Source organism: Triplophysa rosa, unplaced genomic scaffold, assembly GCF_024868665.1.
Source record: "Triplophysa rosa unplaced genomic scaffold, Trosa_1v2 scaffold303_ERROPOS151566+, whole genome shotgun sequence".
Lineage (NCBI taxonomy): Eukaryota > Metazoa > Chordata > Actinopteri > Cypriniformes > Nemacheilidae > Triplophysa > Triplophysa rosa.
The window spans coordinates 94,202-119,393 of NW_026634325.1; the positions used below are offsets into that span (position 1 = coordinate 94,202).

Below are 25,192 nucleotides of genomic sequence, written 5' to 3' on the forward strand. Positions count from 1 at the left end.
TCGACGGGCCTATTCGGGAATGGTGTGCTATGACTTTTATAAGCGATCGGGTGGGGGGGGGCGATAGGGGGGCGAAAAACCACCCGAAAAATCCCATTGACTTAACATTGCGCCCAACTTTGAGGGGTCGTAGCTCTGAGTGAGGATATTGTAGAAACATGATAATAATACGCGATTTGAAGAGGCTATCAGGCTCTGCAAGAACATACATCACAATGGGGTGTAAGTTGCACCCCTGGGGTGTGAGAGCATCCCAAAATTTCCCATCGACAGGAAGCATGCTCATATAAGGCGTAAAACCGTCCCGTGTTGAATATCTTCGCAATACAACCACTTAGAGACAAGGGGGTGGGCTCATTTGACTCAGGCTACCAATCAGTGTCCCAGGAAGTTTCAATTAAATTTTATTTATATAGCGCTTTTCACAATGTGCATTGTTCCAAAGCAGCTTTACAGGAGAAAATAAGAAAAACTGAAAAACACAAAAAAGGTAAAACACAGCACTGTGCATGGTGTTTATAGAACAATCAAGATTATTCTAGTAAATAATATCTAATAAATGCCGTCCCCCGGTGGTTTATTTAGCATATTTTGCATTAAGTGAATGCTTGGCTGAAAGATGTGTCTTTAATCTAGATTTAAATTGGGAGAGTGTTTCTGACCCTAGAATAGTATCGGGAAGGCTATTCCAGAGTTTAGGGGGCTAAGTATGAGAAAGCTCCGCCCCCTTTGGTGGATTTAGTTATTCTAGGTGTTATCAAAAATCTGGAGTTTTGAGATCTTAAGAGAGCGTGATGGGTTGTAGTGTGGTAGAAGCTCTGTTATGTAGGTAGGGGCTAAACCGTTTAAGGCTTTATAAGTGATTATAAGAACTTTAAAGTCAATACGATACTTAATAGGTAACCAGTGAAGGGTTGATAACATTGGGGTTATGTGATGGTATTTTCTGGACCTGGTTAGAACTCTGGCAGCTGCATTCTGAACTAACTGTAGTTTGTTTATTGATGATGCAGGACAACCACTAAGTAGTGCATTACAGTAGTCAAGTCTTGAGGTCACAAATGCATGAATAAGCTTCTCTGCGTCAGCAACACATAAAATATTTCGTAATTTGGCAACATTTCTAAGGTGGAAGAAGGCTGTTTTTGTGACATTTGAGATGTGATTTTTAAATGACAGGTTGCTGTCTAATATAACGCCAAGGTCTTTAACTGTATTTGTTGGAGTAACAGTGCAGCCTTCAATTTGCAGGTCATAATCCGAAATATTCTGCTCACGTGTCTTTGGTCCGATAAGTAATATTTCTGTTTTATTAGAATTTAAAAGAAGGAAATTACAAGTCATCCAATGCTTTATATCGTCGATGCACTCTGCCAATTTGGATAGTTGGAAGGAATCATCTGGTCTTGATGAGATATATAGCTGAGTATCATCTGCATAACAGTGGAAGCTAATTCCATGTTTTCTAATAATGTTTCCAAGGGGCAGCATGTATATGGAGAATAGCAAGGGTCCTAAAACCGATCCCTGAGGTAATCCATAATTTACTTGCGTTAGATTTGATGATTCCCCATTTAAATGGACAAATTGATGTCTGTCTGATAAGTAAGATCTGAACCATTGTAGTGCCTGTCCCTGAATACCGGTATAATTGTGTAAGCGATCTAGAAGTATTTTATGGTCTACAGTATCGAACGCAGCACTAAGGTCGAGCAGGACTAGGAGTGAGATGTTACCTTTATCTGATGCTATAAGCAGGTCGTTTGTAATTTTAACGAGCGCAGTTTCAGTACTATGATGCGGTCTAAAGCCTGACTGGAATTTTTCGTGTATGTCATTATTTTGTAAGAAAGAGCACAACTGAGTGGACACTACTTTTTCTAGTATTTTAGACAGGTAAGGGAGATTTGAAATCGGTCTATAGTTTCCTAGTTCATTGGGGTCTAAGTTTGGTTTCTTGATAAGAGGCTTAATGACGGCCAGTTTAAAGGCTCCTGGGACATGGCCTAGATTAATTGACGAGTTGATAATGTTATAAATGGGCTCAATTGCAACGGGTAATAACTCTTTTAATAATTTAGTTGGTATGGGGTCTAATAAGCAAGTTGTAGGTTTAGATGTTGCAATAAGTTTAATTAAATCTTCCTGTTTTATAGGTGAAAAACACTGTAGCCTTTCTTTTGGGGCGATGGTTGGTACTAATTTATAGGACAGACTTGGAGGTTGAGTTTTTACTATTTTGTCTCGTATGTTTTCGATTTTCTCTGTAAAAAAATTCATGAAATCATTGCTACAAAGGTGCGGCGGAATACCCAGGTCAGGTGAAGTCTGTTTATTTGTTAGTTTAGCAACTGTACTAAATAAAAACCTTGGATTGTTTTTGTTAGTTTCTATGAGGTTACGGAGGTGCTCAGCCTTTGCTGCTTTTAGTGCCTTTTTATAACAGTTTGCACTCTCTTTCCACGCAATTTTAAAGACCTCTAATTGGGTTTGTTTCCATTTGCGCTCCAGTTTACGTGTTTCTCTTTTAAGGGCGCGAGTGGTGCTATTGTACCATGGTGCTGCATTTTTCTCATTAATCGTTTTTGACTTCATAGGTGCGACAGCTTCTAATGTATTAGAGAAAATAGTGCACAATTTGCTGGTCATGTCATCGAGCGATTCTGTATTTATTGGTATGGTTATTAAAGGAGTCAGATCTGGCAAACTCTTTGCGAAACTATCTTTAGTATTAGAGGTAATTGTTCTACCCTGTCGATAACGAGTTAAACGGCTGATTTCTGCAGTGCGCAGTGTACATGTTATAAGATAGTGATCAGTGACATCGTCGCTTTGAGGTATAATATCTATATTGGTTAGATCGGCTCCGTGAGATATAATCAAGTCTAGTGTATGATTAAATCGATGAGTGGGTCCATTGATGTGTTGTGTTACTCCAAAAGAGTGTAATAGCTCTGTAAACGCCACTGCTAATGCATCGTTAGCACTATCTACGTGGATATTAAAGTCTCCGACAATTAGTACTTTATCAACGTTAACCAATAGGTCCGATAGGAAGTCCGCAAACTCTTTCAGAAAATCAGTGTAGGGACCAGGGGGTCTATACACAGTAGCCAACGTACAAGAAAGAAATGTTTTTTTACTGTCAATTGGAACAATTATGTTCAACGCAAGTACTTCAAATTATTTAAATTTATGCTCCGTTCTCTGAGTTACAGTAAGAAAGTCTCTAAAGATTGTTGCGACACCACCACCTCGACCAACTGGACGTGGCTCATGCATATAACAGTAGCTTGGTGGTGTACACTCATTTAGACCGTAATAATCATTTGGTTTAAGCCAGGTTTCGGTAAGGCAAAGTATATCAAAACTGTTGTCTGTGATCATTTCATTTACAATAACTGCTTTTGAATTTAGCGGTCTAATATTAAGTAGGCCGAACTTTATGAGTTTGTTTTGGTCGTTTATTACATTGTCTTTAGGTTTAATCACGATCAGATTTTTTCTCTGGGTTTTGCCTAAATTATTATTTTGTAGTATTATTCGAGGGACAGATACGGTCTCTATGCATTTGGAAGCAGTAACATTTATAACAGTTGAGTGGGAGGAACACAGACTATGGTTGAAGTTTTGACTTACCGCTGGGAGACATAGTCAAGCGGTGCGTAGCGTCTTTGAGATGTTGTCAGACAGAAGAACCGCTCCGATGCTGCTGGGGTGCAGGCCGTCAGGGCGGAAGAGCCTAGGTCGCTCCCAGAACAGATCAAAATTCTTAACAAAAAGCAGCTTCTGTTCAATACACCATGACATCAACCATTTATTTAGAGCAAATAGTCTACTGAACTTTTCATTCCCTCGTCGGTAGGTAGGAAGCGGCCCTGATACGATGATCCTCGCCGTGGGCAATGCGTTGCGTACCGTCTCGATCAGACTCCTGAAGTCCCTCTTCGGGATCTCTGACTGCCGCATCCTGATGTCGTTCACCCCCGCGTGCAGCACGGCAGCTCCGACGTTAGCATCGTCCTTCAGGATCGCAGGTACCTGCGCAGAGACATCAAGAACACGGGCGCCAGGAAAACAATGAGTGCGCACCTTACCTTTAGTGGAGGAAGCGCGTACGTTCCGGACGATTGAGTCTCTGATGACCACAGCGTTGCATTCTGTCTCGTGGAGGGCGGCAAAACGGTTCCTGGTCGGGATCTCGAAGACTGGTGGCGGCTGTTGGGTCATCGCTCCAGTCCTGGCTCGCGCCTTTCGCTGTGGGTGTGCCGGTGCAGGAGTGAAGTTCATTTGGGCTGACCGTGTTCTCGAAGCCTGGGCTCTGTGCAGAGAAACACGCGGAGTAGAAGTGGAAGGAGTATTAAAATTGCGTTGAAAACTTACCGCGGATTTGCGAGCGTCAGCTCGGGATGTTTCCAGCGCCGTTTTACGTTCTCGCAGCCATGTCTGCTTCTCTAGTAGATCCTAGATCTGCTTCTCCACAGCCTCCAGTTCCGACTGAAGTGCGATCGTTTCCTCATCTGCACACAGAGGTACAAACACATCTGAAGCATTAGCCAGTGAGCAGGCAGGCTGGGAATGCTAACAGCCTGAGGCTAATAGCGAGTGATCTGATAAAAATCATTTATCAGTGCGTTTAAGGACGATTTTGGTATGTACTTAAGGATAAGTTTTACCCTCGATGATTAACAATTTAAAACACAAGTCTTAAGATATAATCATTATGAAGCTATGAATCCACGCCCATAGCAACCATTTACAGCAACCTAGCAACCGTTCCCATAGACTCCCATTATAAAAAGTCCAGGTGGATATCTTTGAAACACAGTGTCGTAGAAACAAGGGGGTGGGCTCATTTTACTCAGGCAACCAATCAGTATCCCAGGAAGTTCATTAAGCTACGAAGCCACGCCCATAGCAACAAAACACATTAGCCTAGCAACCGTTTATCTCTGTATCAGAACATCTTAGACTCATGGGGGTTGGTTAGATTCATTAGTACTTAAAGTGTCATCACCCTAGTGCTGAGTTCCACGGTTTGCCACGAAAGCATCACTAACAGTTTCTTTAGAAAATGTACTATCTAGTTATTATTCTTGTTATCCCCAAAATTTCTGACTGCTACTCCTCCTAGAGCTGTCAAACTACATCCACCAAACTTTCCACAAACCTTCAGTCTGGTCTGACTTGAGTTGCTATATCTTTTCTAACTGAGCCAGGTTCTGGTTTTCGAAAACCGGACTCTCAAAACCACCTAATTTCCCATAGACTTAACATTGCGACAAACTTTGACGGCTCATAACTCTCAACTCAACTTTATTTATATAGCGCTTTTTACAGTTTTCATTGTTACAAAGCAGCTGTACATAAGACATATTGACTATAAGCAAAACAATTAAAGTTGTACCTGCAAAAACAAGAAAAAGGTGAAAACACAGAAGACAGACATACCCACATACAAAACACTCCACACACACAATATGCACATGTACTAACACACAGACATACACACACGGACGCACACACACATACACAGACAATTACGCGCACACACACAGACACGCACACACGCGCACAGTGGGAGCACACATGTAAGATAAAGGAGAGAGAAGCACAGGTCAAATATAACAGACTATAAATTCCTATATGCAATATTAATTAAGTAAAACTTTAAAATTCTAAAGCAGCCCCCCCGGCCAGGCAAATAGTGCAAAAAACAGCATGCAAACGGTGGCGAGGAACCCAAAACTCTAATCGAGAAAAAAACCCTCAGGAGAACCCAGGCCCAACCAGGGGATTCCAGTTCCCCTCTGGCAAAAGCTGCTGCCTCTGCACAAGCTCCAGAGAACTTGCACAACAAGGCTAAATAAAATAAATAAACTTAATAATAAAATAAATTATAGTTTAAGATTATCATTAATAATCTAATAGCATTTGAAATTTTGTGGTGAAGACATGTCAAGAGACCGCGTCCTTCTTTATCCAGCTCTATCATCTCAGCTCTTGTCAGGTCCCCACTTCCCATTCTCCGCTCTACCATCAGGTCAGGCCATGAACTGCATCCTGCTCGCTGTGGTAACCTTGGAACAATGAGACAAGACTGGCTGAGAGTAGAGTACTGTTCTGTACTCTTTGATGCAACAAGTACATCAGTTGTGTTTTTGGTTCCGGTTGATCTAACTAATGCAGCCTAAACCCTCTGAAGATTTATATTATGGAAGAGTAGTGTATGCAAGATTAAAAAGATGCGTCTTTAGTCTAGATTTAAACTGACAGAGTGTGTCTGCCTCCCGGACAGTGCAGGGAAGACTATTCCAAAGTTTAGGCGCTAGATAGGAAAAGGATCTACCACCTGCACTTGATTTTGAAATTCTAGGTATTACCAACTGACAGGACGCCTGAGAGCGTAATGCACGTGAAGGACTGTAATACAAAAGGAGTTCATTCAAGTACTGAGGAGCTAAACCATGTAAGGCTTTATAGGTAATAAGCAAGATTTTAAAGTTAACGCGATGCTTTATAGGTAACCAGTGCAAGGTTGACAGAACCGGGCTAATATGTTCATACTTTTTTGTACGTGTAAGAACTCGAGCTGCCGCGTTTTGGACCAATTGGAGTTTTTGTAATAAGCCTGCAGGGCAACCACCTAACAGTGCATTACAGTAATCTAGTCTTGATGTCATGAATGCATGAATTAACTTCTCTGCATCTGAGATTGACAGCATATGACGTAGTTTAGATATATTCTTAAGATGGAAAAACGCAATTTTACAGGTGTTGGCGACGTGGCTCTCAAATGACAGATTACTATCGAATAGAACGCCAAGATTCTTTGCTGACGACGAGGGTTTTATGGAACATCCGTCAATAGTTAAACAGTATTCTTGGTTGTTACTTATAGCAGTTTTCGGTCCAATAAGTAACACTTCCGTTTTGTCCGAGTTCAGTAATAAAAAGTTGTTACTCATCCAGTTTTTTATATCGACTATGCATTCCATTATTCGATGGAACTGCTGTGTTTCATGAGGCTTCGAGGAAATATAAAGTTGAGTATCATCAGCATAACAGTGAAAGCTAACTCCGTGTCGCTTTATTATATCTCCTAGAGGTAGCATGTATAATGCGAAGAGCAGAGGCCCTAAGACTGAGCCCTGTGGTACACCGTACTGGACTTGCGATTTGCGTGACACCTCATTGTTTATTGCTACAAATTGAAAACGGTCGGATAAATAAGATTTAAACCATTTCAAAGCTATTCCCTTAATGCCGACATAATTTTCGAGTCTATGTAGGAGTGTGCTGTGGTCAATGGTATCGAATGCAGCACTAAGGTCTAGCAGCACCAATAACGAGATACAACCTCGGTCAGACGCCAATAGCAGATCATTTGTAACTCTGATCAAAGCAGTCTCTGTACTGTGACATGCTCTAAATCCAGACTGGAATTCTTCATTGATGTCATTCCTTTGGAGGAAGGAGCATAATTGAGTTGAAACTACTTTTTCCAGAACTTTAGATATGAAAGGTAGATTCGATATAGGCCTGTAGTTCCTTAGTTCTCTAGGGTCGAGTTGGGGTTTTTTGACAAGGGGCCTTATAACAGCCACCTTATATGCTTTAGGCACATGTCCTAATGTCAGAGATGAGTTAATAATACCAAGAAGAGGATCTATAATTTCTGGGAGCATCTCTTTCAGTAGATTTGTAGGTATAGGGTCTAGTATGCATGTTGTTGATTTAGATGATCTAATAATTTTAGACAGCTCATCTTGATCTACGGTATAAAATAATTGCATTTTCTCCTTAAGGGCGCTGTAGTTAGTTTGTTCAGCGGGTTTCACTTCTGATTGCATTGTTATAATTTTTTCTCTAATATCTTGGATTTTATATGTGAAGTAGTTCATAAATTCATCACTGCTATGCTGATATACAGGATCAGAAGTCACTGACGATTTATTTTTTGTTAATTTAGCCACCGTGTTAAATAAAAACCTAGGGTTGTGCTGGTTTTCTTCTATTAGTGATGAAAAGTAGGCGGATCTAGACGTTTTTAGGGCTTTCCTGTATTTTCGAATACTATCCTTCCATGCTGTACGAAATACTTCTAATTTAATTTTCTTAAAGTTGCGCTCCATTTTTCGGGCCGCTTTCTTTAGAGCCTGAGTGTGTTCATTATACCACGGTGTGGGGCTGCCATTTTTAATCTTCTTTAAACGTAGTGGAGCAACTTTGTCTAGCGTGACCGAGAAGGTGGAATTAAAATTTTCAGTGGTAATGTCAAGATCTTCAACGTTATTTCTCATGCTAGCGATTTGAGACAATTTGGGCAGATTATCGAGAAACGCATCTGTAGCGAGGAAGGCGGGACGAGAGCCGTGGGGCAGGAAGGCGGGGCCGGTGGCGTGAGTGATAATGAGTATCAGCTGTACGCGCACCGGTCCCGCATGCCTCACGGGGAGCTAGGCAGCATAAGAGGACGAGCGACGGGACTGCCGAGGAGAGAGGACCGGGCCCGGAAATGTTACGTTTTATTTATGTTTGTGTGGCCGGCAGTCGACCGTGAGGTGGCTGCCGGCCTTTTACTTCCGTGTTATTGTTTGTTTATTTTTGATTAAAGTTTATTGTTTAAATGTTCGCCGGTTCCCGCCTCCTTCCTTCCTACTCTGTGTTATTCTTGTTACAGCATCTTTGGTAGTTGAAGTTATTGTTCTACCATATTTGTAACAATGAGTTTTATTTGTAGCCGTAGGCCAGTGAAGCAAACATAATACCAGATAATGATCCGAAATGTCTTCACTCTGCTGAAGGATGTTAACGTCGTCCACATTTATACCGTAAGACAGTATTAAATCTAAAGTATGATTACGAAGGTGAGTGGGTCCTGACACATGTTGACTAACGCCCATGGAGTGTCTTTGAAAGCCATTCCTAAGGCATCTGTATCGTTATCTACATGGATGTTAAAGTCACCAACGACAAGGACTCTATCTGCGGCCAGTACTAGTTCTGATAAGAACCCACCAAATTCATTAATAAAATCTGTGTGGTGCCCTGGAGGCCTATATACAATAGCTAGAATATATTTTAAAAATGTTTTATCCATTTTTAAATGTATGTAGTATTAGGTGTTGAAACATGAAGTACCATGACTTCAAAAGAATTATATTTAGAGTTCGACTTCTGGGAAATGCTAAAAGAGTTATTGTAAAGTGCTGCAACACCTCCTAATATTTCTAATTTTCTAAGAGATCTAATATTTAGCAATCCGAGTCGTAGCAGTTGATTATCTGTATTTTGTTCTTGTTTAATTTGTTTAACGTTTATTAAATTACTTTTAAGAGGTTTACGCATTATTTTATGTTTGCTAATCCGGGGGACAGACACAGTCTCTATTTTATGGGAGAAGGGATTATTACATGTTGTACATTTTGTGTATTCTGCGACGCGAGTCGGCAAGCAAACAGTTGGTTAAGCCATTCTGTCTGCTCCCTGACCTGGGCCCCAGTGAGTGAAGATTTAGCATTAGCATTAAGACTTTTTGCCATATTTCTAGACAGGATAGAAGCCCCAGCTCAGGAGGGATGGAGACCATCTCGTTTCAACAGGTCAGGTCTGCCCTCAAAACTCTTCCAGTTATTTATAAAAAATATAATATCATTCTGCAGGCACCACTCAGACAACTCAAAAAATAACTCAAAGTGAGGATGTCGTAGAAACTTGCGAGTTACCACGTTTGAAGAAGCTGGCAGGTTCTGTAAGAACTTACCTCACAATGGGGTGTAAGTTGTACCCCCGGGAGGTAAGAGACCTCCAAAATTACCCATTGACTTATAATGGGACAGGAAACATGCCCATATAAGGCGTCATAACTGTCCCATGTTGAATAACTTCGCAGTACAACCACTTAGAGACAATGGGGTGGGCTCATTTTACTCAGGCAACCAATCAGTCTTTCAAGATCATCAGGACGCTCTGAAGCCACGCCCATAGCAACCATTTACAGCAACCGATCCCATAGACTCCCATTATAAAAAGTCCAGATGGATATCTTTGCAACACAGTGTCGGTGACAAGGGGGTGGGCTCATTTGACTCAGGCAACCAATCAGTATCCCAGGAACTTCATTAAGCTACGAAGCCACGCCCAAAGCAACAAAACATCTTAACTTAGCAACCATTTAACAAGACCTATAACTCTACATCAGAACATCGTAGAGACATGGGGTTTGGTTTGTTTCACTTGGGACTTGAAGCATCATCAATTGATTTCTACTAAGCCACGCCCATAGCAACCAAACAGGTTAGCCTAGCAACCGTTTAGCAAAACCTATATCTCTTTATCAGAACATCGTAGAGACACAGGAGTTGGTTCGTTTCACTCATAGCTTAGAGCATCATCAATTGCATATACCAAACCACGCCCATATCAACCAAACAGGTTAGCCTAGCAACCATTTAGCAACACCTATATCTCTGCATCAGAACATCATAGAGACACGGGGGTTGGTTCGCTTCACTCATAGCTTAGAGTATTATCAATTGCAGATTCCAAGCCACGCCCATCTTTCGTTATAATCAGGGCTCTAGAGTGCGACTAATTTGGTCGCACATGCGACCTAATTTCTCAATGGTGCGACTAAAAAAATTCTGAGGTCGCACCGGTGCGACCAGCCGTTGGAGGGAAAAAAGTCTCTGCGAAAGTCTCCCTGTGGTTCAACAACAGACACATTAGGCCCATATCGTGGTCTAAACCAATCAGAGATAGTGAAGGGCGGACCCCCCTCTGATTGGCCGTGGTCCAGATATTCCTGTACATGTGTGTACGTTTGAAAATGCTGTGCTGCAGTCGGACAGAGAGGTGAGTAGCCTAGGCCCGTCAGATAAACAGAGTGGATGTAGCCGCGGATGATGAGAGAAGATGAAAAGAACGATTGACAACTTTTTCGTTAAGAATGTTAAGTTAAGGCCTGATCCGTCCGAAAATCATAACCAATGCTCTGACACGCTAGACTGCGACTAAATGGTCTCATTTTGCGACAAATTTTCCTGCCAGTGCGACAAGTTTTTCTTAATGGTCGCACCGGTGCGACTGTCAAACTGATCAATATATAATTTTTGCGTATTATAAATTTAATGCGCAGAAATGTTATATTGCGCAAGCGGCGCATTCAGTCACTCATTTTCGTCTCCCCTCCTTCAACCATTCACTTATCTATCAGTGCCCCGCCCCCAAAGACGTAATTCGCGGGTTACGGGTAAGAGGCGAAGGACCGAAAGAGCAGACGAGTGAAGCGCTCAATCTTGCAACTTAAATAAATATGCAGAACACAAGAATTTCCCCTGCTAAGGTACAAAACAGCAAAGATAACGAAATGTGTTGCAAGTATTGTATGCATGTGAAGCTAATGCAGGAAACACGTGTTTAAACTTTAAGCACTGAACTATTGTATAAAGATCTCTAACAATACTGCAAAGCATACAAAACGTTATACATCACGCTAAATACTATTTATTTGTGAGTCGCTATTGATAGAAGCCAAACGTGTATCAATGCAGCTTTCATGAAGAATAATCACTAAAAGCCTTCAGGTCTCGCGGGTTGTTTGAGATATGCGCACGCCCAGAGAGTCAGAGCACAAAATACTAAACGGAGTTCTCTTTCACGCCTTCTTACTCTGAAACGGACATATTAACACAAAATAACCTAAAAATTCCCATATTAACAAGAAACCTTGTAAAGGTATTCAGTTTGTTTCGTGACCAAACAGTTGGGAAACAAAACACGTGTTCCAGTATATTGCGCGAGCTCTTAAAGGGGCAGCAGCATAATACAGATCTCTGTTTATAATGTTCATCAAACAACAACGGACGGGCCCAAAAACACTCACTGATATTAAAGGAATTGTGTTCTCTTATAGGAGTCGTTCACAACAAATAAAGGAAGAAAGTAGCTTTAAGAAAGATGTGCTTTAAATATGGTAAAGTGTTGAAAGAGAGTTTACATATACAATAAAAATAATTCAATCATAAACAATGATTTGTATTAATTTCTAATTGATTTATTAATGTATTAAACACATTTTAATGAAGTTTTAGTGATTCTTTTTTCTTACCTCACCCCACGACTCTGGTGCTATCAAATTAAGGGCTGGTGCCACCAACTGAATAACTTGGTAGCACCAGTGCCACCTCTCTCGAGTGTTAGTCTAGAGCCCTGCTTTCTTGTAGAATTGTGCTTCAAATAAAGAACTTTATGTTGACCAGATTATTAGTTAATCATTTACAAGTCAATATTGCCTATATGGACAGCGATTTAAAAAAAAAAGTGAACTTGTAAAACTGCGGTGTTAAATGCGATGCGGTCGAAAATTTGGGTGCACCTAACTTTCGTGCTGGTGCACCTGAGAAAAAAAGTTAGGCGCACCAGTGCAACCAGTGCAAAAAGTTAGTCTAGAGCCCTGATAATCATGCTAGTAACATGCTAATCATGCTAACAACATACTAAGCCCGGTTTTAACACACCGGGGTCACATTATTTTTTCCATCATGTTAGAAAAAGTTTAACGATAAAACCTTTCAAACTACTTCAAACTCTTCAGGACAGGCTTTGACAAGCCAACATAAAGTTTGTACTCGAACTTTACTATCTAGTTCTATTATGTTCTTGTTTACTTTACAGCTCGAACAACTGATGATGTGTTACGTCGGTACCACAAAGTTCTTAAGGCCTACAAAAATCAGGGAAGCATGACTATGGCCTTCAAAACTGTAGGAGTGGATCGCAACACACTGGCTCTGTCTGCCCCCCTGGCAGAAATTTCTATTGCTTGTCCAAAATTCTTAAAGAGCCTTCCACCTTTTAACATCAAAAAGGATAAGCTTTTAGAATACTCTAAGCGTTGTGCAGAGTCGATGACTCCGGAGGTCACTACCAAAATTGAAGACCTTAAAGCTAAAGGCAAGCTCCTGCCAATCAAGTACAAATACAGATAAGCCCCTAAGTAACTTGTTTAAGTATACAATATTGTTATATAGTTTAGGGCTATTTTGTATATTTTACATATTTCTTTATTTATTTTGGTTTTTCTTTGTTTCTGTTTTTGGTTCCACACTTACATACGCATTTAAAAAAGAATGATCCAGATAATGTTTGGATTAACGTTTTAAAAGCCTTATGGTGTTCCATTGTATTGAAGCTTAACAATAAAGGTTTAAAATTGTAAAAATCTGCTGACATCATATTAATTTCTGATCTGAATTAAAGGGATAGTTCACACAAAAATAAAAATTATGTCATCATTTACTCACCCTCGAGTTGTTTCAAATCTTTATAAATGTCTTTGTTCTGATGAACACAGTGAAATATATTTGTTAGAATGCTTATAACCAAACAGTTCTTGCACCCCATTGACTACCATAGTAGGAAAAAATAATTATCTTTGTTCAACCAAAGAACTAAACTTCGTTTGGAACAACTAGAAAGCGAGTACTTCATGACATAATTTTCATTTTTGGGTGAACTATCCCTTTAATTACATCAATTATACTTTATACTTCAGTTAATATTTTTTGCTATTTATTGCTGTCCAATATACTGCAATACCAATGCACTTAATAAGCCATTACATTTGAACTAGTGAGTTATTTCATACTAAAGTACAGATGGCTAGGGTATGTAGATACACGAACAGTACAGTAAAGTACAGTCTTGGTGAACTTTATTTTACGTAGCTTCATCCTGTGTAACAATCTGTAAATCAAATGTAATTAGGAAGCAACTACATGTATTTCGGCTGTAAACAAGTTATTAGAAACTAAGGTACAGATGGGTAAGGTGGGTAGATACCAAGGTACACTTAAGTACATATTGCAGAAGCAATTGGTGCAGAAGTTTCTTCTATATGTTGACAGAGAAGAGAGGCAAACCAATAAACGCACACAAGCACACGCTATTCCATAGACATAATGCTTTTTATACTGTACAAACTGTATATTCTATCCTGTAACCTTACCCCTGAACCTACCCATCACAGAAAACCTCCTGCATTTTTAGATTTTCAATAAACATCATTTTGAATGATTTGTAAGTTGCTTTCCTCGTGGGGACCTGAAACAGTGTCCCCACAAGGTGAAATTTACTGGTATCACTACCTTTGGTCCTCATAAGGTAAGGAATACTAGGACCACACACACACAATGACAAAGTACTGCACTTCTAAACAAATATTTTAAACTATAATGTAGGTCATGAAACCTAACACTAAATGTACTATTCATTTACTCGGTTATTCTGTTTTTTAATGTAATGTTTTATCCACTTGGAACAAAGTGAACAGACAAAATAATTGACAAATACAATTTATGAGGAAGGGAAGCCAATTGTACCCGTTGAGATCATGCAGAATCCATGTGAGCAGCAATGATTTTTTTTCCAATAATTATGCTCTTGTCTTTATAGCAGTGGATGGTGAAAATAAATAAATGTAAAAAAATAAACAAATAGAAATCTGATCTGGCTCTCCGTGTTACAGCTGCAGCTGAGTAACCGACTTGGCACGTTACCAACTGTAGTCGTCTACCGAACGTAAGTGATCATGTGAAAAAACAGGTTTTTCTACATTTAAATACTTGTGGTTACATTGTGTAAAACTACTATAAGTAATATAATTACATTGTACGAGGTTTGTAACAATATCCATCCGTACCTGTGTAACAGGCTTGGCCGATAACATGTGTAACAGTAGCTGCCTGTTACATGTGTATAATTACAACCTATAAGTACAGATTGTTGCATAATGTAGTTATATAGTAAGTACACTTTGTTACATGATATTACACTAGATACTACATAGTATTTAATTAAGTAATTACTCTGTACCACGGGCACCGTAAAATAAAGTGTTACCCAGTTTTTTTAATAGGACTAATTTTCTCTGTAATTAATGAGCAAATAGTCTTGTTTCAGGATGTTACAGGGTAAGTGGTGTTTGTTACCCACTTGTTCTGTGTAGTTACAGGGTAAGTGTAACTCCTGCGGACTGTAAATTGGAGTGGTGCTTCTTACCCCCTTGTTCCATGTAGTTACAGGGTAAGTGGTGCTTGTTACCCCTTTTTCTGTGTAGTTACAGGGTATGTGGTGCTTGTTACCCCCTTGTTTCTTTGTAGTTACAAGTTAAATACAATATTAAACATGTATGCTGAAAAACATAAACTTAGCTTTAGTATTAGCTGTGTTTCACAATGTTATCAACAAAATTCTAAATTACTACTTGTAAAAGCATAGTTGCGCAATTAAGCACAATTTAAGCCTGAAAGTGTTATGAAAACAACAATTTTACAAAATTAATTTTAAAAATAGAACAATAACACATTTAAGTAAGAAAAACACTGTAAAAACTACAAAGAACAACACTGTAAAAACTGTACAAAGAACAACAGCACCGTAAAAACTGTACAAAGAACAAAAAGAATCACCAATAAAACAGAGAAAAAAACACAGACTTAAATTAATTAGTCAATAATAAATCAACTCCTAAACTTTTTTATAGGCAACAGCTTGTTGCTTCTTAATTTCTTCAATTTTGTTTTGAAGCTGGGGACAGGAGGCCACAAACTGCTGCAATTTTTTGCCATACGACTGCAGAGTTGTCCCTGCGAGAAAACTCTTCCCCCTGTGATGCAATTGTCACCTGTGATAACAAGTACAGAAATATAGTTTGTTGAATGTCAAAAAGGTGTTGCACTGGTCAACCTTATACAGAATCACTCTAAAACAATAGTCTTGCAAAATCCTCCTTCATGAAGGTGCTACTAAACATTTATTCCAGACTGTTTTGGAGAGGTATTGATTCACTAGAGCTGTAGTTTATGCTGCTGTTGAACTCCACTGCAATAAAGAAGGTTTTTATCTGTTATTTTGCCTAGGTTCAGCGATATAGATAGGGTGGACAAAAACAACAGAAAAGCCTGTCAGCATAACCCTATAATTGAACAGGACCAGTATATATTGCAAATATGATTATACAGGTTAATCACTAAATAATCTTAACAACCCCTAAAAAAAAACTTTTCACGTACACACGACTGGGTTATCAAAATGATCTGCATTTACACGGATCCTTGAAATCAAATAAAAAAGATGTTAGGCATGCCAGGCCAGTGGATGGCGATGTTGTGCTGCAAAGACTACTGTAATGCACTGTTAGGTGGTTGCCCTGCAGGCTTATTACAAAAACTCCAACTGGTCCAAAACGCGGCAGCTCGAGTTCTTACACGTACAAAAAAAGTATGAACATATTAGCCCGGTTCTGTCAACCTTGCACTGGTTACCTATAAAGCATCGCGTTAACTTTAAAATCTTGCTTATTACCTATAAAGCCCTACATGGTTTAGCTCCTCAATACTTGAATGAACTCCTCTTGTATTACAGTCCTTCATGTGCATTACGCTCTCAGGTGTCCTGTCAGTTGGTAATACCTAGAATTTCAAAATCAAGTGCAGGTGGTAGATCCTTTTCCTATCTAGCGCCTAAACTTTGGAATAGTCTTCCCTGCACTGTCCGGGAGGCAGACACACTCTGTCAGTTTAAATCTAGACTAAAGACGCATCTTTTTAATCTTGCATACACTACTCTTCCATAATATAAATCTTCAGAGGGTTTAGGCTGCATTAGTTAGATCAACCGGAACCAAAAACACAACTGATGTACTTGTTGCATCAAAGAGTACAGAACAGTACTCTACTCTCAGCCAGTCTTGTCTCATTGTTCCAAGGTTACCACAGCGAGCAGGATGCAGTTCATGGCCTGACCTGATGGTAGAGCGGAGAATGGGAAGTGGGGACCTGACAAGAGCTGAGATGATAGAGCTGGATAAAGAAGGACGCGGTCTCTTGACATGTCTTCACCACAAAACTTCAAATGCTATTAGATTATTAATGATAATCTTAAACTATAATTTATTTTATTATTAAGTTTATTTATTTTATTTAGCCTTGTTGTGCAAGTTCTCTGGAGCTTGTGCAGAGGCAGCAGCTTTTGCCAGAGGGGAACTGGAATCCCCTGGTTGGGCCTGGGTTCTCCTGAGGTTTTTTTTCTCGATTAGAGTTTTGGGTTCCTCGCCACCGTTTGCATACTGTTTTTGCACTATCTGCCTGGCCGGGGGGGCTGCTTTAGAATTTTAAAGTTTTACTTAATTAATATTGCATATAGGAATTTATAGTCTGTTATATTTGACCTGTGCGTGTGTGTGTGTGTGTGTGTGTGCGTCCGTGTGTGTGTGCGTCCGTGTGTGTGTGTGTCTATGTCTATGTGTGTTAGTATGTGTGCATATTGTGTGTGTGGAGTGTTTTGTATGTGGGTATGTCTGTCTTCTGTGTTTTCAACTTTTTCTTGTTTTTACAGGTACAACTTTAATTGTTTTGCATATAGTCAATATGTCTCATGTACAGCTGCTTTGTAACAATGAAAATTGTAAAAAGCGCTATATAAATAAAGTTGAGTTGAGTAAAGAAACAATACGTGCCTTCGCACATATGCATATACTGTTTTAATCTAAAAGTGCTTTTAATACACTTTGTCGCCCTGTATGTGCGTTTATAGCAGTGTGCATATAAATACTATGTATCCACTGGTTGTAGTGGTGCAGTAAATGTACTTTTTGCTGGAGAAATGATCAAAAATATGTCACACGGTACAAACATGAAGCATGGAGGCCGCCATTATTGTTTGGGGAATACTCGCACATGCCAACAGACTGAACTTGTAATACGTATGCTTATGTTGTCATCTTTTTCTAATTCTTGCGTTTTTCAGGGTTTACACGGAAGCGAGAACAGCATCGTTTTCAAAATCTTGCACTTTGAAACCCATTTACAAAAGTGCGTTTTCAGTCCCATAAAAGCCATTTTCGTGTAGACGGACAGCCAAAGCACATAATTATTTTGCAGTCTCGTGTAAACGGCCTCTGGAATCTCAACACACTTTGGCCAAAATGCCACAATACGATTTTATTACAGTGATGAGTTTTACTGTTATGCTTTATAACAATAAAAACTATTATTTCCATTGTGATATTTGCAGCCCCGAGCTTAGCATACAACCATTTTCCAAAAGGCTCATCCACTTTAGATTCAAGGGAAAATATGTGGTGAGAAATTATTATTACATGACAGTTGTTCAACTGGAATCATTTCAGATTTGGAGAATTATTTAAAAATTACCATTAGGTGCTATGTCTTTGATACTGCAGGAAGCTTAATATTGAAATGTTTTAAATTTACAACTTACTTCTTTTCCCAAAGGATCTTGGATTGGATTTTTTCTTCTTAAATTCTCTCTCAGGTGAAGATGAGGAGGAAGATGAGGAGGAGGTGGATGAAGAGGAAGTGGAGGTTGAAGAGGATGTCACCCTCCTCCTCTTCTTTTCTGGTTTCTCTAAAAGAACATAAACGTACTTTAAATGTCTCTGCAAAAGGAAAACAACTTAAGAATTAAAAACACTTGACAACTTACTGTAGAGATATGAGTAGGGGCAGGCACAGTCACTGGAGCAGGCGCTGAGGCAACAACTGAATCAAACAGCCGATACAGTTCTGTTCTCAGCTGATCTCTCTGGTCCATCAAGTCCCTCTTCTCTTTCAGCAGTTTATTAAGGGTAGTGGAGGCAGTTGGAGCTAGGTTTCCCCCTTCATCAGAGGCAACAGCTGGGTGGGGTGGGCTGAGGATGTCTTCTGTACCACTGTCTCCCATGGTGTTAAATCTACTAAAAGAAAAGAGTGCAAGACAAGCTAATCACTAACCACGTAGCCTTACCTAATTAAGGTAATTACATTAACCCCTGGTTTCAAAGTTTAAGCCTAGTCCCAGACAAGTTGAGCTGGCATAATGGAAAATAATGTTCATCTGTCTTAAAATGTATCAATGCCATTGTTTTTACTCAAGATGCACACTAGTAGATTTAGATTTAGATTTTTAGATTTAGATTCAATTTATTGTCATTGCACATGTACGAAGGTACAAGGCAACGAAATGTGACCTCTGCATTTAACCCATCCAGAGAGTAGTGAACACACGTACCCCCGGAGCAGTGGGCAGCTATCACTGCAGCGCCCGGGGAGCAAGTAGGGGTAAGGTGCCTTGCTCAAGTGCACCTCAGTTGTTACCCGCCGGCCCTGGGAATCGAAGCGGCAACCTTCTGGTCACGAGTCCGACTCTCTAACCATTAGGCCACAACTGCCCATGTTTTACTAAAGCATTTTTACAACTTTTTTTTAACCGGGCCCTATATAGTATGTTAAAATCTTGTAATCAGCCTGCATTGGCTAAGTTTTTATCATAACTGTGAGGTACAACAACACATATTATATGAACACTAGAGAATGGGAACATGACGCCAGCAACACAATGCATTTTGGAACTTTAGAACACCGACACTGCAGTAGAGCAAATACTGGATGTAGATGTTTAAATGTTTATTATACCTTTAAAACACATTAGAATACAGAACGCTTTCTGTGTCATGAACTGCTATATCTGCTCTCATGACCGGAGTGGAAAACGGATCTGAAATGAATTTGCCGCTTTGCAAATTTCACAATGGTGAAAGTTCAACTTGTAAATATATATAAAATATATAATCATAATCATCAAATGTCAAAGTCTGGAAATACAGCCATTGAGCTCTCGCACAATCGTTTCTCTTTATGTCCTTGTTATCAGTCCTAATTATAAGGGTGTTCATAACAAAACCGGAATGAAGAAACATTCGTATTTTACAATTATGTCTTCAAATGTTATCTCATGTGAAGGACACCACTAATTAATGATGTGATTTTAATGAGGTGTTAATGATCAGTCTAAATGCTGTAAACATTTAAATGCTGCAGAGACCTTCTTGGGCTTTAAAATAATTATAATAATATTAATGATTAATAATTATAACAATTATTAATCAGTGAATCTCATGTGTGGCCATTTGTGATTTCGTTACGGAGATAAAGGATGGGATCAGGATTTTTTGGCAGTTTTACATCATTTTTTGTTATTTTTCTATGGCTGTGAATGTTTTTATGTATAAAACTGTGCGTAGGATCCTTATTAAAAGTGTATGTGCGCCCGAAAGCACTAAATAGCGTATGGCTGGATGGCAGGCAGTACTGTCCTGCCTGCCATCCAGCCGGCGCCATGTCCAGCCGACCTTCCAGCTGGCGCCATGTACTGTCCTGCCGGCCATCCAGCCGGCGCCATGTATTGTCCAGCCGGCCTTCCAGCTGGCACCATGTACTGTCCAGCCGGCGCCATGTCCTATCCAGACGGCTGTCCAGTCGGCCTTCCAGCCGGCACCATGTGCTGTCCAGCCAGCCTTCCAGCCAGCGCCATGTCTTTGTTTGGACTTTTTTTATGTATCATGTTTTTTGGTAATGTCTTGTATAGTTATGTTTTTTTGTCACAGTCTGTCTAGTCTTGTTTGTTCCTTAGGGAGCGTCAGGATGCCGCCTCTGTTCCCACCATTTCGTCTCCTTAATTGCTTGTTATTGGTTTCATGCCCCACACCTGTTCCCTCTTGATTTGTCTCCTTATTTAATGCCCCTGTGTCCTCTGTCTTGTACTGGATCATTGTACTGTTGTGTCGTGTTTGTGGCATGTGGGTGAGTTCCTGTCTTTTAGTTAGTCTAGTTTATTGTAGTTTAATGTCAAGTGTTAGTATTAGTCCAGTCTAGTTAGTCCTTGTTCCTGTTTCCATGTTTTGTTATGTTACCCCCCACCACTCCATCCCCCCCAAGTCTTGCTTAACCCCTTACCTCCTGTCTGCACTTGGGTCCTCGGTCTCTCACCTCACCCGAGAACCATGACAGTTACCAGTACCTGGTTTAAGGACCATGGTTTCCCTGTTCTTAATTGGCCAGCAAACTCACCTGACCTTAACCCCATAGAAAATCTATGGGGTATTGTGAAGAGGAAGATGTGATATGCCAGACCCAACAATGCAGAAGAGCTGAAGGCCACTATCAGAGCAACCTGGGCTCTCATAACACCTGAGCAGTGCCACAGACTGATCCACTCCATGCCACGCCGCATTGCTGCAGTAATTCAGGCAAAAGGAGCCCCAACCAAGTATTGAGTGCTGTACATGCTCATACTTTTCAGTTGGCCAAGATTTCTAAAAATCCTTTCTTTGTATTGGTCTTAAGTAATATTCTAATTTTCTGAGATACTGAATTTGGGATTTTCATTAGCTGTCAGTTATAATCATCAAATTAAAAGAAATAAACATTTGAAATATATCAGTCTGTGTGTAATGAATGAATATAATATACAAGTTTCACTTTTTGAATGGAATTAGTGAAATAAATCAACTTTTTGATAATATTCTAATTATATGACCAGCACCTGTATTTACACACAATTCTACATATGAGTACAAGTTGGTAGATCCCACACTTTGTGAAACTGTTCTTACACACTCACTACGCACACATCTGTGCGTACACACTGTTGATAATTGAGGCCCCAGGAGCCTGTGGGTGAATAAATGATTTGGAGATGGAAACTGGTGGTAAATAAGGAATGGGACTGCAGGCTCATTCCATAGCTTCAAGTCTGGGCGGAGTTTTAGCCATTGTTAAAAAGTGTAGATGTGACCCACGCTGACCTTAGGGGGTTGTCGTCATTTCGGTTGGCACTGGCTCAGAGGCATCCATAGAAGGAAGGGGAGGTGCCACGACAGTAGGAGCATCACAGGCTGTATCATCCTAAAGAAGAAAATCAGAAAATAAAATATAACAATTATGAAGTTCTTTGTGTCTCTAAAGTTTGCATATATAACACTAAAAATGCAATCTACACTAATATGCATGCTAGTTACACCAAAAAATGTAAGCTAATAAATTAAGATGCTGTGGTGCAGAGATCACAACTCACATTGGCAGAAGGAGAAGGTCTGGCTCTCCTCGAGGTGGAAGGAGAAGGGCTGTCTCTGATGGAAAATCAGAGACAGCAGAAAAGCAGAAGAACAAGGGCTGGCACCCATAGAGGCAGTAAGGGAATTGCTGGTGCTCTTGAAGAATGTAGAAATGCATATCACATACAGTATGAATGTAACAAATGTAATCAGACAACAAAACACAAAGATCTTCTCGAATTACCTGAAACCTTGGTATATTTATGTTAGGTCTGGCTGCGGCACCGCGAGACCCCCCAAATCATGGATTTCGTCGCTGTCGGGCGGAAACCTCCTATGTCCAAATTTGGTCAATTTAATATTTTTTCACAAATCGATGCTATTGGTCAGTCCCCATGTGGGTCTGTTATTTTTACAAATTATTAACCAATCTAAAGTGTTGAAAATAGCTTGAGAGCAAATCTCTTAACTCCATTGGACACTTAAACTGTCTGAGAAGTCTCGTAACTCCACCTCTTCTTCACTCCGTGGGAGCTTCTCGGCATTACGTCTCCTGATTGAAAGTTTTTTAGACAATAACGAGTGAAAATAGTTAGGTTAGATACATTTGAGTAGGCCTGTTTTGTTAAAAATCGATAGCTGTAATGCTTCGGTGCAGAAGGAAGCCCGTGAGCCACGAAGGTAAGTTTGCGAGCAGATTCAGCTAATTTCCGCCTATTAGACAGCCTAGTCAGCTCATCGTTTTTTGTATTACATCACTTATAGTTCTTAAACCTTTAAAATAGAGTTTAGGAAGATGTATGTAACCACAGTCGTTAGCTTTGGTTAACGATTGAAGCCTTTTCTCTTGTCAAGAGACTCAACGCGACCGCCGACTTTATTTGCGTGCAGATTAATTTCTGCCTATATTAGGGAGCCTGTTTAACGTTTTATTTTGGTATTGCATCACTCATAGCTCTAACGTTTAAAATAGAGTTTAGGAAGATGTATGTAACCACAATCATTAGCTTTCATTAGCTCTTAAAGCCTCGTCTCTTGTCAAAAGGCTCAACGCGACCGCAGACTTTGATGAACACTGCTGGCAGCAGCGACGTCTGTGTCCGTACTATTCTTACCAATGACAGCGTAATCTCGTATCTCCCTGCTCCCAAGTTATAAACCTTGTATCTCCGATTAAACATGGTTTTGGGGAAATGTTGTGTTAATGTTGGTACACAACAGTATATGATAGCAATATAAGGTATAATACCAACTTTAATTATACAATGTTTAATAACTAAAAAAAATGCAGTTTTTTTAATTTCCTGAAAAATAATGGTTTTGGAGATGCGAGGATTCCGCCCGACAGCGACGATTTGTAAACTAACAGACGTGGGAACAGAGAAGAACGTCACATAAATGCATCCATATATTTATCCATACAGGCCCGGGTGCCTAATTGCTACAGCCTTTAACTCACAAGCCTCTTTACACCAAGTATAGAGTGGGAAAATATGTGTCATGAACACTGAAAAATTGAAAAAATCATACTGATTTCCTTAAAGGAACAGTTCACCCAAAAAATTCTATCATCATTTACTCCCCTTCGAGTTATTCCAAATCTGTATAAATTCCTTTGTTCTGTTGAACACAAAAGAAGATATTTTGAAGAATGTAGGACAGCAACCGGTTCTGGAGCACTTTTCACTACCGTTGTCATTTTTCCTACTATGTAGTCAATGGGGTAGAAGCATTCTTCCAAATATATTTCTGTGTTCAACCAAACAAAGACATTTATACAGGTTTGGATGGAACAACTAAAGAGTGAGAAATTCTTGAAAGAATATTTGTTTTTAGGTAAACTATCCCTTTAATAACAAACCTATTTGTATGACTTATGAGTATTATGAGTATGTATGAGTATGACGTCCACAAAGACAACACTGTGGTTCACCAAATAGTGATGCCTGTCCACATACTTGCATTGAACATTGTACTCATCTGTAACAATAAAATTATTATGTTAATTTACAGGCAATTAAAGATTTTTTTTAAATGACTTCATACAAGATTTCCTATTGGCAATTACTCCATCTGAAACATGTCTTCCCACTTCTTCTGGCAAGGAGCAGGTCTGTCAGGTCAGGATGGGACATCCACTCTTCATTACGTTTTATGTGATTTTGCCTAGTCAACACAGCCTAGACACTACAAAGAAAAATCTGACAACATCACGTGTAAGAGTCATAATTAGGGATGCACGATGTTTATCAGACCAATAAATTATCGGCCGATATGGGTGAAAATGACGTCATTTTTATTGCTCCGATAAATAAATAAAATCTGATAACAACATCCGATAAAGTACGCTTGCCGGTAAATCAGTAAATCAGTCTGATTCATCCACTTTCCGAGTGGAAGTGACTGCAGATTTAAACTTTGTCGCGCTCATTACGTCCTCATCCTGTGACCATGTCTTCGCTGGTCTGGAAGTTTTGCTATTTGCAAAACATGTTCTGCAAAGATTGCGAGAGGAGGAAAAAAGGCGTCAAGTTTTAACACAACAAATCTGATATCGTACTTGAAAGGTCGTCATCATGGTGTTAAAAGAATATGGAGATGCCGCAGCAGCAGTAGCTGCAGCTAAAGTTCCTAGCAACAAGCCTACAACTATTGTGCATAATTCTGATCATTTTGTGCATATATGCACTTTTGGGCTCTGTTGTACACCCCACTTATAAGAAGTATTCATAGGAATGATATTTCCATAGATGTGTTAATAATCAGACCAATGATTGAGTGTTACAAGTGAATATATGAAGATGATTTGATGATTTAATGACATAATCAGCATACTTAAGCATTGATTGAGTGTTGTTTGAACTATAAGTATATTTTTAATCATTTTAACCAATTATAGACCAGATTTCAGCAATATAAAATTCAGTGATGTCTTTGAGATCTGTTTAAGGCCTGACCTAGATAAAGTTCAGAAGGTTGAACATGTTGTTCACTTTGTGGCCTGAAAACTGGTACCAACTGGAANAAAGGTGAATGAATGAGCACGCCGGCTTCCCTCTTATACCCGGACATCCGGGGAGGAGCCCGGCATGCAAATTTCATTCGCCAATTTTCATTGGCCTTTTCTAAATACTCAGAAGATGATAGGTTCTCAAGACAAACCCCATTCTGTCGGTTCGACACAACGTCGAGAGACCGACAGAAAGGGAACAGGTATCACGCCGAAGCCTGTAATAGACATGCTGGTCCCCTCGAAAATGTGTCAGTGTCACGCTTTGCTACCTCTAGGCGTGA

General features: G+C 39.7%; 1 protein-coding gene across 7 annotated transcripts in view; it reads right to left on the reverse strand.

Annotated features, from left to right (window-relative positions):
* LOC130550409 (uncharacterized) overlaps window positions 1-24,904 on the reverse strand; it is a 35,768-nt gene extending 10,864 nt beyond the window's left edge. Inside the window, exons 1-6 of one of the 7 annotated variants that reach the window (XR_008962411.1) lie at window positions 23,945-24,904; window positions 21,919-22,054; window positions 21,650-21,749; window positions 18,511-18,760; window positions 18,286-18,432; window positions 3,640-4,520 (exon numbers count right to left, since the gene is read on the reverse strand). Coding sequence is in view for 1 of the 7 variants with exons in the window: in XM_057327865.1 (XP_057183848.1) it covers window positions 3,640-3,771; window positions 3,845-4,290 (578 nt within the window). In the remaining 6 variants the exon portion in view is untranslated. Of the gene's footprint in view, window positions 1-3,639; window positions 4,521-13,076; window positions 15,689-18,285; window positions 18,433-18,510; window positions 18,761-21,649; window positions 21,750-21,918 lie in introns of those variants that run through there. The other 6 variants (XR_008962410.1, XR_008962412.1, XR_008962409.1 and 3 more) reach the window with 6 other exon arrangements.
* Between the last annotated feature and the right edge of the window lie 288 nt (window positions 24,905-25,192).